The sequence below is a fragment of the Sceloporus undulatus genome, chromosome 3, assembly GCF_019175285.1.
Source record: "Sceloporus undulatus isolate JIND9_A2432 ecotype Alabama chromosome 3, SceUnd_v1.1, whole genome shotgun sequence".
Lineage (NCBI taxonomy): Eukaryota > Metazoa > Chordata > Lepidosauria > Squamata > Phrynosomatidae > Sceloporus > Sceloporus undulatus.
Window position 1 is genome coordinate 135,386,496 of NC_056524.1, and position 17,545 is coordinate 135,404,040.

The 17,545-nt window shown below is 41.7% G+C and overlaps 1 protein-coding gene across 2 annotated transcripts in view; it reads left to right on the forward strand.

The window, feature by feature from the left end:
• The window catches only part of DIAPH3 (diaphanous related formin 3), a 132,488-nt gene that overhangs the window by 43,338 nt on the left and 71,605 nt on the right, over positions 1-17,545 (forward strand). For both annotated transcript variants that reach the window (XM_042460876.1, XM_042460877.1), the window contains exons 20-22: positions 2,499-2,600; positions 13,641-13,880; positions 15,068-15,197. In XM_042460876.1, the coding sequence (XP_042316810.1) occupies positions 2,499-2,600; positions 13,641-13,880; positions 15,068-15,197 (472 nt within the window). The remainder of the gene's footprint in view (positions 1-2,498; positions 2,601-13,640; positions 13,881-15,067; positions 15,198-17,545) is intronic.

A 17,545-nucleotide genomic window follows, 5' to 3' on the forward strand; every position in this document is an offset into this window, starting at 1 on the left:
AATATTAAAACCTAGATTAAAACCATCATAATTCAAACATTTAAAAAGTAAAAAATATTGAAACAGCACACTACACTACATAAGTACAATTCACCCACCAAACACCTGCCTAAATAAAAATGTCTTCAGTTGCTGGCAAAAAGAGAGAAGGGAGGAGGCTGACCTGATCTGTGGAAGGGAGTTTTACAGTCTGGGAGCAGCCACAGAAAAGGCTCCCTCATGAGTCCTCATATGTTTCGAATCCTCACATCCATATGTGCCTGTGAAGATAGTGGGACTGAGAGAAGCTCTCCCCTGCTTATCTTAGCACTCGGGCTGGCTTGTGTAGGGAGATGTAGTCCTTCAGATAGTCTGCAACCATGCCACTTAGGTCTTTAAAGGTCAAAAACAGCACCTTGAATTGTTCCCAGAAACAGAATGGTAGCCAATGAAACTGTTTCAATGGGGGAATCACATGATCCCAGCCTCAGTCAGCAGCCTGGCTGCACTATTTTGGACCTGCTGAAGTTTCTGAACAGTTTCCAAAGGCAAAGTACATTACACTAGTCCAGACGGGACATAATCAGGGCGTGTGTCACTGTAGCCATATCCAACTTCTCAAGGAATGGGCTCAGCTGGTGCACTAGTTTTAACTGCAGATGCACTCATGGCCAAAGCTGAAACCTAGACATCCAGGCTCAGATCTGAATCCAGGAGAACACCCAAGCTGCGAACTTGTGATTTCAGGGGGAGTGTAACCCCAATCAACACAGGCTGAATCCCTATTCCCTGACCTGTCTTGCAACTGACTTACTGGATTAAGTTTCAGTTTGTTCATCCTTATCCAGTCCATTACTGACATCGGACACTGGAGTCAGATGGAAAGGAGAGATAGAGCTGAATGTCATCATCATATTGGTGACACTGAATTCCAAAACTCAGATGACCTCATCCAGTTTCATCTTTCCTAGACTATACAATTAATTTGTAATGAACACTAGCTAAATTTGAATTAAACAAATGTAAATATAACAATTATTCATTTACAAAGTAATTTATAATTTATTGAAAGAATATGTAATTTGTAGATTGATGAGCCCACATGCTTCTTGGGATTACATTTGCCTATAACAGCCAGTTTCTAAATTCTTCTTTCGTGTGCATGGGTATTTTGTTGTTGTTGTTGTACTTTGAAACAATATCCCACAGGAATGTGATCTGCGTAAAGAAAACTGCAGCCTCTTGTTCTGTCTAACTACAATGAAAAGGGCAGTTTTTATCAATTTTAAATACGTTTCAGATGTTTACAGGTGTAAAAACAAATTAAGACAAAAATATTAACTGGAAATAAAATTATATATACAAATAAATGCCTTTTAGCATACATTGAGTAGAACAGAGGGTCCACTAAGATCTCTAACTATATTTGAAATAATATACAACAATAATCTTAAATAATACAAGAGGATAAATTTCCAAGTTATAGTGATTAATACAAGAAGCAAAATTTGGCAAGTCTAAAGAAATAGGACCTGCTTGGGATAAAAATAACTGAAAATAAATAGAATTCAGTTTGTGAAACCTTATTTTATAAATCAATATCAGGGCAAATTAGAGAGAACATGATTAAAATTAGCCATAAATGATACTGTTACCTACTTATATTGCATAGGATTAATAGGAGGAACAAAATTATGCTGGAGAGGATGTATAGAGTTAGGAGATTGGAATCATATGTGGCTAATGTCCAAAGATACAAAAATTTTGAGAGAAGGTCTTAATATGTATAAGATATATAATAGGTGAAAAGGTCAACTTCAAGATGGCATTACTTCTTATTTCTTAATTTGAAAATGAAAATGAAAATGTATCAAATATAGATCTTATATTATTTTTGGCTTGTGTTGCCAGATAGTCAAAAGTATGGAAAAACTTGGAGAACCTTTCAGTACAGAATTAGTTAAATGGAATATGGACCATAGCTTTATCTGAAAAATTAAAATGTAAAGTAAGATTAGAGAGAGAAGAAATAAAAGAGCATTCATTCAAGGCCATATGAAAACAATTCATTAGTTGCATGTATTAGAGTGATAGCAGATTTAAACTATCTTTAGATCAAATGAGATTCTGCATAAATGACAATTGGAAGATAGGAATAACATTAATGGAGACATAATTAATTGAGATAATTTTTAAGTGAAAGGATTGGCAGGGATGTGTTCACAGGGAGTTGGCCCTCTGCATTTGTGGGTTTCATTCACAGTTTTGATGATTTGCGGGTTTGTAGCTGTGCTACAAACTGTAGCTTAGCCTATTATTTCTGCAGTGTGTTTTAGACCAATGATTAAAACATGATTTTCTTTACTATCTATTATTTTGGCACTCTTTCTTGGTTACTTTGGGAGACTGAATTGAATTTTATTCTTCTTCTGCTTGTGTTGATTGTACAAAATTTTCAGAAAAAAATGTGAATGAAATGAAATAAAATGTCCAATAATTTGTCTTCCTATGGTATGTAGAATTTAATAAAGCATCTTCCAGAACAAAAACAACTCAATGAATTGTCTAAACTGAAGAGTGAATATAATAGTTTGTCTGAACCAGAGCAGTTTGCTATTGTGGTAAGTAGCAGTTTTCCTTTAATTCTATTTGATAATCTTATGTTCTTATTGATTGCATTTTTGAACACTTGTAGAAAATTTGCATCTTCTGTGGGTGACTTATCACACTACACTATTATAGCACTGTATTGCACTTTATCTGCCATGGCAACATCCTGTGAAATTCTGGGGTTTGTAGTTCAATGAGACCCAAGAATTGTCTGGTTGAAAACTCTAAATAGACCTCCCTAAACAAACTCCAGAATGCCATAGGATGTTGCCATGACAGTTAAAGTGGAATATAGTGCTATAACAGTGGAGTTTCTTGTCTAATTTTTTTGGCTCTTCAAAAATTGACAAGGCAGGGATATGTGACCTGGAATCTTAACACTGGGTTTAGTACTGCTAGGGTCCTCCCTAAGTTTTTCCTTGCTCTGACCTAGGATATCAGTTCTTCCTTCAGCTGGCACAAATCTTAAATCACCTTTTCCTGTATCACACTATGTTTACCTCCAAAATTTGTCTTGATTGTATTTTTTTCCTCCTCCAGCTCCTTTTCAAAAATATATAAATAAAATTTATTCCTCTTTATTCCTCACCTAAATTTTATTCCCCTTTCCTGTTGTTTTCTGGGCCATGGATCCAATGCCAATGTGTAACTTTTTAAAAACTGCAAACAAAAAGGGAGTTCGGCATGATTGCATTCACAGACGTAAAAGAAAACAAATTATGTAGCTGTTAGAAGAATCTTTTAGACAATGAAGGAGAATGGGAGCACATTTTGTAACTTAATTCCTATTTTTTTTAAAAACAAACAAACCGTATGTCATTGATATCAATTAATGGAATTGCTGGAACAGTAGAATCGGAGTGAGTTATTCGTCTCCAAAGTAAAGTCCTTCCCATCTTAAATCATGGAGTACTGTATTTTCTGGTGTATAAGGCGACTGGGCGTATAAGACGACCCCAAGTCGCATGCAGGCAGCGTCCCTGGCCTACTATAGGCCGAATTTAGGAGGTCTCGCGCCCACACGTGCCGGCTTGAGGGGCCTCTGTGGAGGCCAGGAAGGCGGGTACCGTGACCGGGCTCTCTCGCCGCCATTGCTGGAAAAGGTGGCGGAGAAGCGGCTCCAGAGCCGGTTGGGCCGAGGGAAAGAGCTGGCCCCTTATGCCTCGCCACCGCCGCTGCCCAGGTTATTCTGCTCCTCCAATGGCTTCTGCAGCTCCAGCGGCCTCTGCGGCGTGCTGGACTTTTGACACGCTGCGGAAGCTGCTGGAGGAGTAGAGTATCCCCGGTGGTGGCGGCAATGGCGAGGCATAAGGGGACGGCTCTTTCCCTTGGCCCGACTGGCTCTGGAGCCACTTCTCCGCTGCATTTTCCAGCAATAAAGCATAAGGGGCGGTGAGAGAGAGAGCCCAGCCAAGGTGAAGGACCCCGGAGACAGAGAGGTGGCTACACCATTCACCTGTCTTTGTGGTCACAACTCGGCATATGAGACAGGGGTAAAAAGTCGTCATATACGCTGGAAAATACGGGTGTTTAAAAATGTCTTTTGCCAGACATTCTGTTTGTCAAATTCAGTATCAGGAGCTGAATGTAAAAGATGATGACACTTATTTCAAAAATGTGTCATCAAGTGTTCACGTTGAGTCATTAGCCACACAAGATGGAATCTTTAATCTTGAAGATCTCCTCCATTGCATTTATGGTATTTGACTTAAGAGCTTTTCTTCTAGAAATAGAAACCCCTATCCAGGAGTAAGAGCAAATCAGCTAATTAGGTTGAAGTGTCACATAAACTGGTCAAGCCATTTACTATTGTAGAAGATACCATTTGATTGATTGCTAAAAATATGATGAAAACAGCATGAATTTTATCAAATGTAGTTTCCTCTCAAACATTATTAAGTCTAGATTATCTACAAGGAGTATTACCTCAATCCAGGATTAGAAATGTCACCACTGTCCATATTTTTGATAGTTAGAAATATTCTGAAAAGAGCATGGATTTGTATCAAACTTGTTTGCTTGTCATGAGACTCTGTTCTGTTTGGTAGGGACCTCTGATTAAGACAATGTGCAATAGCAAAAATTGTGATGACTTCTCAGTGTTTAGCATCTATTTATTAACCATTTAAATCACAATCAGCCCAGTTTTCAATCAGAGGTATAATCATATCAGATGTTCCGTATGGTACAGACACTGAAATGCGAATGCAGCCTCCTTTATTATTAACTTTTCCTTACAGAATAAGCCTGGCAGGTTGAATACATATTTTTCATAGTTAACATATTCAGGAGCAGGAAGACAGTGTAAAATTCTAGCTGATAGTCCTACATGACATCTTCTCCATCACAACAAAAGCACCCTCTCTCCCTGCATCTCTCTCTCCCCCAACAAAGCCAAACTGAATGTTTCAGCCATCTTATTCCCAGACATAAAATGAAACATAATATGTCAGACTCTCAAGCACTTCATAGAAAGACATTTCTTACCATGGAGCATTCCCAGAGGAGCATACTCAACATTTTTTTCAAAGAAAGAGGAAAATTATGTGCTCATCATTGATCTGAAGCATACCAACAGGCCTGTGATTATCACATGTTCTCTATAGAGAATCTGAACACAATTAAAGAGAAACAGCATCCAATAGAATAGTTCCTTTCCAAATGTGATGTAACTAAAGTATGTTGTCATGCTGTCCAGAACTGATGTTGCAAGGAATTGGCACAGCTGGTGCGCACGTCTTAACTGTTCAAGACACTCTTGTCCACAACTGAGACATTTTAGGCTCAGTCCTGAATCCAGGAATACAACTAAACTATGAACCTGTGTCTTCAGATAGAATGTAAACCCATCCAGTACAGGCTAAATCTCTATTCCCTGTTTTCCCTTTCTATTGATCAGGATCCCCTCTGCTTGCTTGGATTAAATTACAATTTGTTTGCCCTTATCAAGTCCATTACTAATGTCAGGCAACAGTTTAGAATGAAGACAGCCTCCTTTTATTTAGGTGAAAACCAGTAGTAGAACTGGGTATCATCCACATACGTACCTTATATTGGATGCCTCCATCACATCACATCAGATGGTTACCCTTACTGTATATCTCCATTTTCTGATTCTCTTTGAGAGTCCATAGAAAGCAGAATGCTCTGTCTGAAGAAATTAGTCTTGCTTGGTGTCCATTCTGAATACAGATTTTAATTGCACTTCTTTTTGAAATGAATCTTTGTTGCTTATATTAGCTATCATTTCTAGCTTGGTTCTGGTTTTGATTGCTTTGAATTGGAGTGTTTTATTTTAGTGTTCAGCACTTTGAGCATTTTATTGAAACATTGCATAAACATGACTTAGAACAGCAGGATTTTAGTACTTTTAAAAAATATATTTAAATGGTTCTTATTTTTAGATCCTGATGTCTTAAATGTACTGTACCTCTGAGAGTTAGTGAAAATTGCTCTTGAAGAATATGTATCATATCTGTATGTGTGTGTGTGTGTGAGGGGGCAATATGTGGCTTCCAGGGTGTATAACCTCAAACTGGGTTTTTTTTTGGGGGGGGGAAGCATGCCCAGCCTCAAGAAAAAAAAAGTTTAAAAGTTTCTGCTCTACATCCCAAAAAGAGCAGTAAACTGCTAAATGCATTGATATTGTTCAGTTGACTAATTTAATACCTTCAGTTACCAGTCTAAAAGTCTGCTACACAGTGACATTAACTTGTTAACCAAGGAGAAACTATGGTTATACAGTGGTACCCCGGGATACGAAATGCGCGGGTTACGAAATTTCCGGGATACGAAAAAGTCAGATTGGCAAAAACTGTTTCGGGTTACGAAAGATTTTTCGGGTTACGAAAATTTTCGGGTGCGAAATTCAAATGCTATAGGCTTCCAGCGCTAACGGAAAGCTATTTCGGGTTACGAAATTTCCGCGTTACGAAGGGAATGGCGGAACGAATTAATTTCGTAACCCGAGGTACCACTGTACAACTATTTAAAAGTGTCTATCAGTCAATTGAAATAGAATTACCCACATCTGCTTGGGCCACACATTCTTTGGGCAAACGCCTCTTGACCAGTTAACCAACTCGAAAAATGGTCCCTGACCTGGCAAGTTGCCCACCCTTGCACTAGATTCTCTGGACTACATTGCCCAAAGTTCTTTGTGGTCTCTGCGAATCACACAAATTGGTTATTGTGCACCTGTGCAGTTACCTTCGGAAATTTTTGTAATCACTAGGGAAGACTTTTTGGCAGTAACTCCGCCCACCCTCTATACAAGCCCCTTGTCTTCCCTCTCTTTCCCAGTTCCTTTCATCCACCGCACTAGGAATTACTCATTGGAATTTTAAAATTTGACCATTCTTAAGGATTTCGATCTTAGAGTTGTTTGCTGATCGATTGACCTCGGACAGTCTTGACTTGGATTTTTCCTACCAGACTAAAATACTCCTTACCAACAGTTGGGTTGGCCTCACGGTAAACAATATGTTATATGCGGAGGCAGAATTCTTGATGAAGACCCACACAATATGTGTCTCATATGTATTGTGCCCACTGTAAGGCCATGACCCTGCAAGCCCAAAAGAACAGGGACACGAGGCTTAAGGGAGCCCTCTACCAACAGGTCTTGCAGCCTCCCATTGCCGAACGGGCAACAGTTTCTTGGCAATCTGGTTCATATAAGCCTAAAGACAAGAAGAAGCCCAAGGAGAAGTCCTCTAAGGACAAACCTCCAAAGGAGAGATTTACAAGGTCTGATAACTAGCATGGTACAGCCTGTCCAAACAACAACTGTTCAGGTTCCGGGTTCCCCAGGAGACTCTCCCCTCATCATTCAAATGGACCTGGGATCTGAATCAGAAGATGAAATCTGGGAGTCAGACCTTCTGATCTTGACACTGAACCTGGACTGCGTTGCTTCCACCCAAGCTGCCCTGGATTGACTCTCTTTGTTTCCCATTTCTCGGGATCGAGTAACTCTCAATACCAAGCGTCAGGATATCATATATCCTCATACTGACCCTCACCTTTCCAGGAATGCTATCTCCTGTCACTATCTGGATGTAGTCTTTGATGAGGAGACTAATCTATATTATATGCCCATTGATCCTGAATGTTTCTGCACCCACCCAAACACATTGGTTTTCCTCTACTTCTCGAGCCCTTGTTACCCAGGCCCAAGTCATCAGAGCCACTAACCCGACTTCTCCACCTATTCCTGTTTGTTGTCAGTCTTTGAAGGACAAACCTCTTCCTAGAATGCCAGAGGATTCTCCCAGATCTTCTTGATTATCATTTACAGACTTGGAATCCATCAGGCTGGCTCACCACAGACATTGATTGTCCATGACCCTGCCTCCCCGACTGACAACATAAAGTCTTTTGAGCATGTGGTCAGAATAGCTAACATCCCAAATGTCGACATCAACACTATGGACCAGAATGCTTCAGACCCCATAGGTCAAAGGATATGTGGAAAGGTTACAACTCCTCTTTCCATCAGATTCCTGCCATCTATTGAAAAGATAGCACAACGCTCATGGATTTCTGCCACCATCACATTGACTTCCAGGAAGATTGAAAGCCTCAATCGGATTACACCCTCTTCTTCCACATGGCTGTATGAACACCCTAAGCCCAACTCTGCAATTGTCGAAGGTGCCCAACTCTCCTTTACACCTAAGACCTCGACTACCCTGACGGACAAGGAGAGCAAAAAGGTTGATGGTTTGGCAAGAAAATTCTACTTGGCCTCTGTCTTGGACCTTGAGGTGGCTAATTACTCCATCTCCATGGGTACATGCCAGCAGCGTATCATGGAGCAGATGCACCCATTGTTGGATGACTTACCTGATGACAAAAAGCCCTTGGCATTAGCTCTACAGGCTGAAGCCCATTCCTTAGGGGCCCAACACATTACTTCAGCCTGTCATTCTGCTGATTGCACTGCTAAGGTGTTGTTGGGACCCATTGCCCTCTGTAGGCATGCCTGGCTTAGATCCTTGGACATCACATCTCAAGCCCGTGTGATCATAGAAGACCTACCATTTGATCACTCTGGCCTCTTCAACAAGGAGACAGACGAGAAGTCAAACTTGAGCTATGAAAATGAGAACTGCTGTGCCTAAGCATGAAATGTCTTCTTCATCCTATCAGCCCATCTCACGCTGGCATTTTGGGGATCAGTGCCAGCAACCTGCTCAGCCTCAGTACAGTGGTACCCCGGGATACGAAAGCACCGCGTTACGAAATTTCCGGGATACGAAAAAATACTATAGGAAAAAACTGTTTCGGGTTACGTTTTTTGTTTTTTTTTGGGTTATGAAAAAATTTTTTGGTGCTTTTCGGCGCTTTTTCGCACGAAATCGCGGCTTTTAGCGCTAGCGCCTATGGCTTTTTCGGGTTACGAACGATTTCGGGTTACGAACGGCGCCGCGGAACGGATTATTTTCGTAACCCGGGGTACCACTGTACCAACAAGTGTTCCATAGGAAAAAGGCAGACCAGGGCAAGAAGAGGTTGTGAAATGCAGCAGTGCACTCGATCTCCTTCACCCAATTTGGTTTCAGATTGTCACCCTCGTGTGTCCTTGACATTGTCTGTAAGGGCCATGCCCTCGATTTTGATGAGCTCCCATTGACTGGAGCCTTAATCTCTAATCTCCTCAGACACCTTACTCAATGAAGTGTGCACACTTTTGTAGAAAGGGGCCATTGAGCCCGTACCCCCTTCTTGAACTTGGAATTTCTTTTTTCCTCAATATTTATTGTCTCGAAGAGAGATGGTGGTCTTTGGCCAATTTTGGACTTGCGCCAGTTAATCTCTGTATAATTTATTGATGCTTCCACATGGTAACCCTTACCTCTATCTTGCCCTTGTTATAGACAGACCATTGGTTTGCAACTCTTGATCTCAAAGATGCCTAGTTCCATATCGACAGCCAACGAGATAAATTTCTTGTGTTAGCTGTCGACTCCAACATCTTCCAGTTCAAAGTGCTACCCTTTGGGCTATCACTGCACACAGAGTATTCACGAAGTGCATGGCTCCTGTGGCAGCTTCTCTCCACCACCAGGGCATCACAGTATTCCCGTATTTAGCCGATTGGCTCTTCGTCTCGCCATCCCAAGAGCGATTGTCCAGGGATGTCGAATTCACCTTATTACTCCTGGAATCCCTTGTTCTGATGGTCAACAAGCAGAAATCAAATCTGGTTCCTGCAAGGTAGGTCAAGTTTATCAGGGCCATCCATGATTCCAAGAGGTCCATCGTCTATCTCCCTTCAGGCAGATTCCTAGCCTTTACAAGAGCTATTTGAGACTGTCTAGTTCATCATAGAAGAATCATGGTGTACACAGCCCAAGTAGCCCTTGGACACATGGCCTCCATTGCCTATGTCACCCCATGGGCAAGACCACGGCTCAGACCCTTTCAGGCTTGGTTCCTCTCAATCTTTGATCCCATCCCAGGAAATGGCTCACGGTACAGAGACCCGTAGTCAAGACACTCTGCTGATGGCTCAGTCCAACAATGTTTGTGTGGAAATGCCTTTCTCCCCCCCCCCCCCCCCCGGCTACCTCAGGTCACCCTAACCACAGATGCCTCTATGGAAGGATGGGGTGCCTATGCTTCACAGCCAGGGACAAGTGGTCCCCCTTCAAGAAAACCTTCCACATCAATGCACTTGAAATGCTAGCTGCAGAGAAAGCCCTCAAGGCCTTTGACATTACTCATTAGACAGCCAATTCTCTTCATGACACATGATTTATCTGAACAAGCAGGGAGGAACATGGTCCCAAACGCTACTCGAGATCGCACTTCACATTTGTGATTGGTGCATACCACAGGGAATCATCCTGCAATCAGTTCACCTTCCAGGAGAAGAGAACGATCTAGAGGACCAGCTGGGCCCGTGCCACAATGGTATCTCCATCCTGACACAGTACAAACCCTGTTCCTTAGAGGGGGCACTCCCGACATCAACCTCTTTTCCATACACCTCAACAACTAGTGACCACAATTTTGCTCCAGGACCCGATCTGGGGAGATACATTCCTGTTCAACTGATCAAGACATCTCCTCTGAGCCTTCCCTTCCCTTCCCACTCATTACAAGAGTCATCACCTAGATGAGAGTTGACAGCTCAAGCACCATCCTCATCACCCCATGGTGGCTGAGACAACTTTGGTTTGCTTTGCTCCTCCACCTATCCTGGAGGGAGTTGTACCGGCTTCCATCCCATCCCGACCTCTAAATCTACACAAGGGTTGGGTTCGACACCTGGACATCGATACTCTCCTGCTAGCCCCATGGAGGATCTGCCCCTAGAGGCCTTACCTGATTCGGTGCAGACAGTCATCCTAGCTGCCCAAAAATCTTCAACTAGAACGTCTTACTCTTTCAAGTGGAAGAAATTTCAAGACTTTCTCAGCCAGAAAAAGCCTCTCTCCATCTTGACTCCAGGTCCCTGTTGTCCTGGATTTTCTAATGTTTTTGGCTGATTTGGGACTATGTATCTCTTCTTTAAAGTGTTATCTGGCTGCCATCAGTTCTCATTACCAATTCGATGGCCGACCTTCTTTCTTCAAAGACTGATTGGCCAAGAAATTCCTCAAAGGATTTAACAACCTCCACCCTCCATCCTCGGTATCGACCCCGGCATGGAGCCTCAAAATTGTGCTTTTATTCCTATGGCCACTTCTGAGTTGAGACTGCTGGATTGGAAAACTGCTTTCCTTGTGGCTATCACCTCAGCTCATCATGCGAGAGAGATCTGTACTTTGTGTGTAGATCAACTTTACCTACTCTTCCACAAAGACAAGGTGGTGCTCCGCCCTGATATCACTTTCCTCCCTACGGTGGTGTCAACCTTCCATCTCTGTTCCTACCTTGGCCCTGAATCTGACCTTGGATACCAAGTGCCACCTCAATGCCCATCGAGCCCTAGCCTTTTATGTGACAGGACTTCGGGTTCGAGACATTCTAAGAGATAGTGTGCTACTTGGAACCAAGAATGGGATTCCCTGTTTCTGAACAAAGGTTCTCCAAGTGAGTGACTGCTATCATCTACCTTTGTTACAAATTGTCGGGGAAGATGCCTCCAGCTCGGATTCGGTAGCAATAACCTCCACTTTTTTGACTGGGGTCTCTTGGAGGATGTCAGCAAGGTTGCGGTCTGGTCACAGACATTGACTTACATTAAGCACAACAGGCTGGACACCAGAGTCAGATGGAATGCAGCCTTTGGGAAGGCAGTGTTGCTTTCTGGGTTGCATTAAAGGTTTGTTCTGTTGCATGTTTTATATGCTTTCAAAACTAAAACAGGACAAAACAAATGACGCTGACAATGATCTTGAAGGTTCTTTATTGTTGTTAGTAAAATACAACTTGTTTGAACTTTAAAACTGGTGTCATGACACTCGCTCCTCCACTTACTGAACCTTGTCAGTATAACCCATTTGTGTGATTCGCAGGGATCATAAAGAAGAAGGACAGGTTGTTTACCTGTAACTTTAGTTCTTCGAGTGGTCATCTGCAAATTCAAATAAATCTCGCCTATCCTCCCCTGAGTCGTGTCCTACTCACTTTATTCCTTTCTATGGCTGCTATGCAGTGAACTTTATGGAACTTGGAAAGTGCAGGAAGATATAGAGGGTGGGTGGAGCTACCATCAAAAAGTCTTCCTTAGTGATTACAGAAGTTTCCAAAGGTATAACTGTGCAGGCACAGAAAAACCCATTTGTATGAATTCACAGAGGACCACTCGAAGAACTACAGTTACAGGTAAGCAACCTGTCCTTCCTTACCTTTAGGCAGTGAAGGCTCAGGAGAGTTGCGAGAGCCATACATTTCCTATCTCTGATACAGGATAGTGTGTTCAGCACAAAACATATTGATTGAGAATATATGAAGAGTGAAATGGTAGACATTATTTATGCTTTGAAGCCTTGGGGACGATTATATTATTACAAGGTGAGTACATTAGATTCTATAGGGAAGTATCACTTTCCTTAAACACTGTTTTCTGTTTATTTAAGCTCTGTGCATAGGATAGCATGAAAAAGCAAGCATAATCTACAGTTACAGTTCTTTAAAATGTGGTTTAATAGTAGACTTTATTAGTTATTTGTTGTTATTTAAAGATTTTACTGCTTAGATTATTCATCTTTTCAAATGGTTTCTGAGAATAAAAGCTGTTCAACTGCCAAATAAATAAATAGTAAACCCTCCACTATAACTGTCTATTAGTGGCTAATGCACAATTTAAGTTACTAAGGATGCATCTACACTGCAGAAATAGTTTACTTTGACACCACTTTAAGTGCTGTAGCGCCATATTATGGAATTTTTGGAATTGTAGTATTACAAGGTTTTTAGATTTGTCATCAAACGACAAGTCCCAGGATTCTGTAGGATGGAGCCATGGCAGTTAAAGTGGTGCCAAACTGCATTATTTCTCAATGCACCCTAACTTTAGGTTAAACTTCTCATATGGCAGTACTTGCATCTCACTATGTTAATACACTTGTCCCTCCACATTCTATCTGTGAATGTGGAAAAACTACAAATAACTCCCCCCTATGGCAGCCAGTTAAAGGGAAGGGTGGTTGGGGAAAGGGGAACTGGTATGCACACTCCCCCCCCATCCAGTCCCTTTAACTGGCTCCCCACCCCTTTCCTGGATGGGTTCCTGGGGAAGGCAGCGATCTGACCGGGAAAAGGGCAGGGTTGGCATGTGCGTCCTTCCCAGCTTCTCCCTCCTGGGTCCTCCCTCCCAGGAACCTAGCCTTGACCTTGTGGACAGTCAAAGCTGTGAATGTGGAGGGCCGAGTATACATCACAGTTAGTTTGTAGAGGATAACAGCTTCTGAATTGTATTCACAAATTGTGTTCATTTGCTTGCACAATTGTTCCTTGTTCATTCATCTGTTTTGTGTTAACACACAAGTATGAAGTTAATTGCTTCAAACATATAAGTCATGCAAGATTATTCTGCCTCATTCCATGCTAAAGCATAGCATAGGTTTTTAGAGAGCTGTTTTCTTTTCAATCAGATGAGCAACGTGAAGAGATTGAAGCCACGGTTGAGTGCAATTCTTTTTAAGCTTCAGTTTGAAGAACAGGTGAACAACATCAAACCTGACATCATGGCTGTCAGTGCTGCCTGTGAAGAGATAAAGAAGAGCAGGAGCTTCAGTCAACTTCTGGAGCTAGTGTTGCTAACAGGAAATTACATGAATGCGGGATCTCGAAATGCACAGACCTTTGGATTTAACCTCTGCTCCTTATGTAAAGTGAGTGTTTTCAAGAGGATGAATGCTGAGGACGGTGCTGCAGTCATTTCCTTTTTCTTAATTTACTGCACTATTTAAATTGTTTTTGCCATCTTTCTCTTCCCTGCCCCTGCCTTTTTTTATACTTAACCTCTTCAATGATGTGAACTGAAATATCTATTCACTTCTACCCACCTACTTACCACAGTCCTTAATTTCCTTTGAGGCAGCCAAATGTAGGTTTGGTACATCAAATAAATGTGTACATTCTGTTCTGAGGTCCTTGTACACTCTGTTTTGAAAGTTTCTGTGTTTAGCACTAAGTGAAGAAGACAGAATGAATGTCATGTAGTGAACCACTGTTCCTGCTTATTGTCTCAGCTTTGAGTATTTTTTAGCAGTGTCTTAGATATAAAATGGAAAGCCTGGATCAAATGAGTAAAATTAAGGGTTCAATGTGGCAAATGATTAGGCCCAATTCAGTAAAGTACTTCAGATGTGTACAGTGTAGAGTGCAACCAACTAGAACTAAAACCAATAGTTCTCAACTATTTTAACAGCTGTTGAAGGTCAATATTTTCCCATAGTCACTTTATGATGAAGCAGCTAAAAAGGCCAATACAGTTCTAGGCTGAATGAATAGACGTGTAGTCTCTAGATCAGGGGAATTAATAGTGCCAATCTATTCAGCTTCGATGAGCCCTCACCTGGAATACTATGTCCAGTTCTGGGCACAGCAGTTCAAAGAAGATGTTGACAAGCTGGATTGTGTCCAGAGGAGGGCAGCCAAAATGGTAAAGGGTTTGGAAACCATGCCTTATGAGGAAAGGCTTAGGGAGCCGGGTATGTTTAGCTTTGAGAATAGACGGTTAAGAGATGATATGATAGCTCTGTTTAGATGTTTGAAGGGTTGTCTTATTGAAGATAGAGCAAGTTTGCTTTCTGCTGCTTCAGAGAATAGGACCTGTGTATAGGACTCCAGAGTATAGGACCTGCAAGCCACAGGAAAAGAGATTGCACCTCAACATTAGGAAGAACATGGAATTTAGACTTAAAAATAAAAATTATAACTTAAAATTGGCAAATTTCTATCCATATACCATAGCTTTCAAATGCTGTGCAAGAACAATCAACTACTTTTGTTTAATAATGTAAAAGCCATACCAGATGTGATTGAAATCTATTAACTTTTTTGATCTCCTTACAAGCTAAAAGATACCAAATCTATTGATCAGACAATAACACTGCTTCATTTCCTGGTTGAAATTTGTGAAGAGAAGTATCCTAATATCCTGAGGTTTGTAGAAGACTTGCAAGACTTAGACAAAGCAAGCAGAGGTTTGTATAAAAACAGTTTAGCTTGTTTTGTTTTGCTAAACTTTTATTCAGACTGAACAATTTTTGAGCTGTTGTTTTAACTTTGTTGTGTGCATCAACCCATGCTTACAAATTATCTGGGAAAATTCTTGCTTTTTCAGGCTGACTGCCACGTACTGTAGCTTAAATTGACAGGGAGGATCTATGGGTAAAGTCAGTACATTTACTGAAACTAGTTCATAACACACAGAACAACATTGACACCATGGCTGTATGACACTCAGCCCTTCTTATACACAGACTTTTTATACACGGATTCAAGCATCCACAGTTTGAAAATGTTCCAAAAAAGTATACATTTCAAATATCAAACCTTGATTTTCCATTTTTTATAAGGGACACCATTTTGCTATGTCATTATATTTAATGGGACTTGAGCATCCACGGATTCCGTTGTACACAGGGGATCTTGGAACCAAACATCAATGTATAACGAGGGTCCACTGTACAGTCGGCCCTCGCCTTATGCGGGGATCCGTTCCTGATCTCTCCGCGTAAGGTAAATTCCGCCTATGCTCAAGCCCCATTGGAAACAATGGGGCTTGTGCACGGCGGTGTGGTGGCGCGTGGGGCGCAATGGGCGCGTGCGCCCATTCAATTGAATGGGACGCGCCGCCCCTTCTGCCCTGCGCGCTCCCCGCGGCTTGAGCGCGTAAGCTCAAGTCCGTGTAAAGCGCCCGCGTATGATGCGGGCACACTATATATAGTAAGAAAGTAGCAATATTAGAGATGGATTTTTTTCCCCTCTGATCTTGACATATGCCTTCAAAATGAAAACTTAGGGGTTGTAGCAAAACATTTTGAGATCAGATCTCTAAAAGAAATAAGCAGACACCAGGTTTCCCTAATGGCTTCCATGTTTTACAGACTTATAGAATCATAGAATCATAGAGTTGGAAGAGACCATAAGGGCCATCCAGTCCAACCCCCTGCCATGTGTGCCACACTACAAATAGTTTTTGCAGTGGAGCATAGAAATAAAACATGGAAATGAGCTTTCACTAAGATGTCCATTATCTTTGAGGCAGAGAAAACTACAACTTAGGGCCTGAGCATATGAGCCAAGATAGGACAGGCTGAGCCTGTGCTATCCTAGTCCTGGTGCTCATGGTGATAGGCAGGTGTTCACACACTTGTCCCTGCACTGATCCAGGAGCTGGGACCGGCACTCCGTTCCTTACCTTTCTGGCGGTTGGTCCAACTGAAAAAAATCCAGTTGCCCTATCTGACATAAAAGCAGGGCACCTAATTGCACCTGATTTCCACGTCATATGCAGCGACTGGAGGGCTTCTTAGTTGGATCAGCTGCCAGAAAAATAAATAGCAGGGGGGGATGTGTACTGCCCCGTTTTGCTGTGGGGTTTCTTAGAAACTGCTAAAAACCAGGGCTAAATTTGCCAAGGGTAAAGCTCGGCCATGCAAACCCACTGGGTAGTCTTGGGCAAGTCAGTGAACTAAGCACTCCCTAAGTAGTTTACAAAGTGTGAACTAATTGCCCTCAACAAACTGGGTACTCATTTTAGCAACCTGTGGAAGGATGCAAGGCTGAATGGACCTTGGAGCCCCTGGGATTGAATTCACAACTTTGTGGATGCAGTACAGGCATTTAACCACTGCACCGCTAGAGCAAACCTCCTTTGAACAAATCTTGCCAAGAAAATCCAATGATAGTCGCCATAAGTTGGAAATGACTTGAAGGCACACAACAACAACAACAACAAAGGCTCTTTACCTGGGGTCAGGTTGGATCCTCCAGATCTGCATATGATCAGGCCTGATCCTGTCCTGGGGGTTTGGTCTGTGTCATTTGCACTAGGTGATGTGAGCCTGGTGTGTGTGCTGGGGCACACCTGGGCCATTTGGCCTATGTGGACAAACCCTAAATTAAACTAAAAATTACAAGAGTATTTTATTTTAATATAATAAAATTGTATGCTATGGAAAAGTCTTTTTGAATCAGAAAGAAAACTAGAAGTCACTTCTTTTTTTTTTTTTTGGTGGGGAGCCTTCCAAGAGTAAAACAGCCAGAAGGGGGATTAAAAACATAATAAAACACAGATCAACATGAGATCTGTATTTCATCATGACGTAGATGAAAAACAAATTATAACTCAAGCCCCAAACATTATTATAAAGTTTTAAACAATTAAGCTATCACCTTGAAACAGCACTAATTTAAAACAGTTTAAAAGCATTTAAAACATAAGACACATCTACTCTCATTAATAGAGCCTTCTGCAACGCTAGTTAATAGCCTTGCATTAAAAAGGATTTTGCCTACCCAAAAAAAAAAAAAAAAAGAAAAAGGG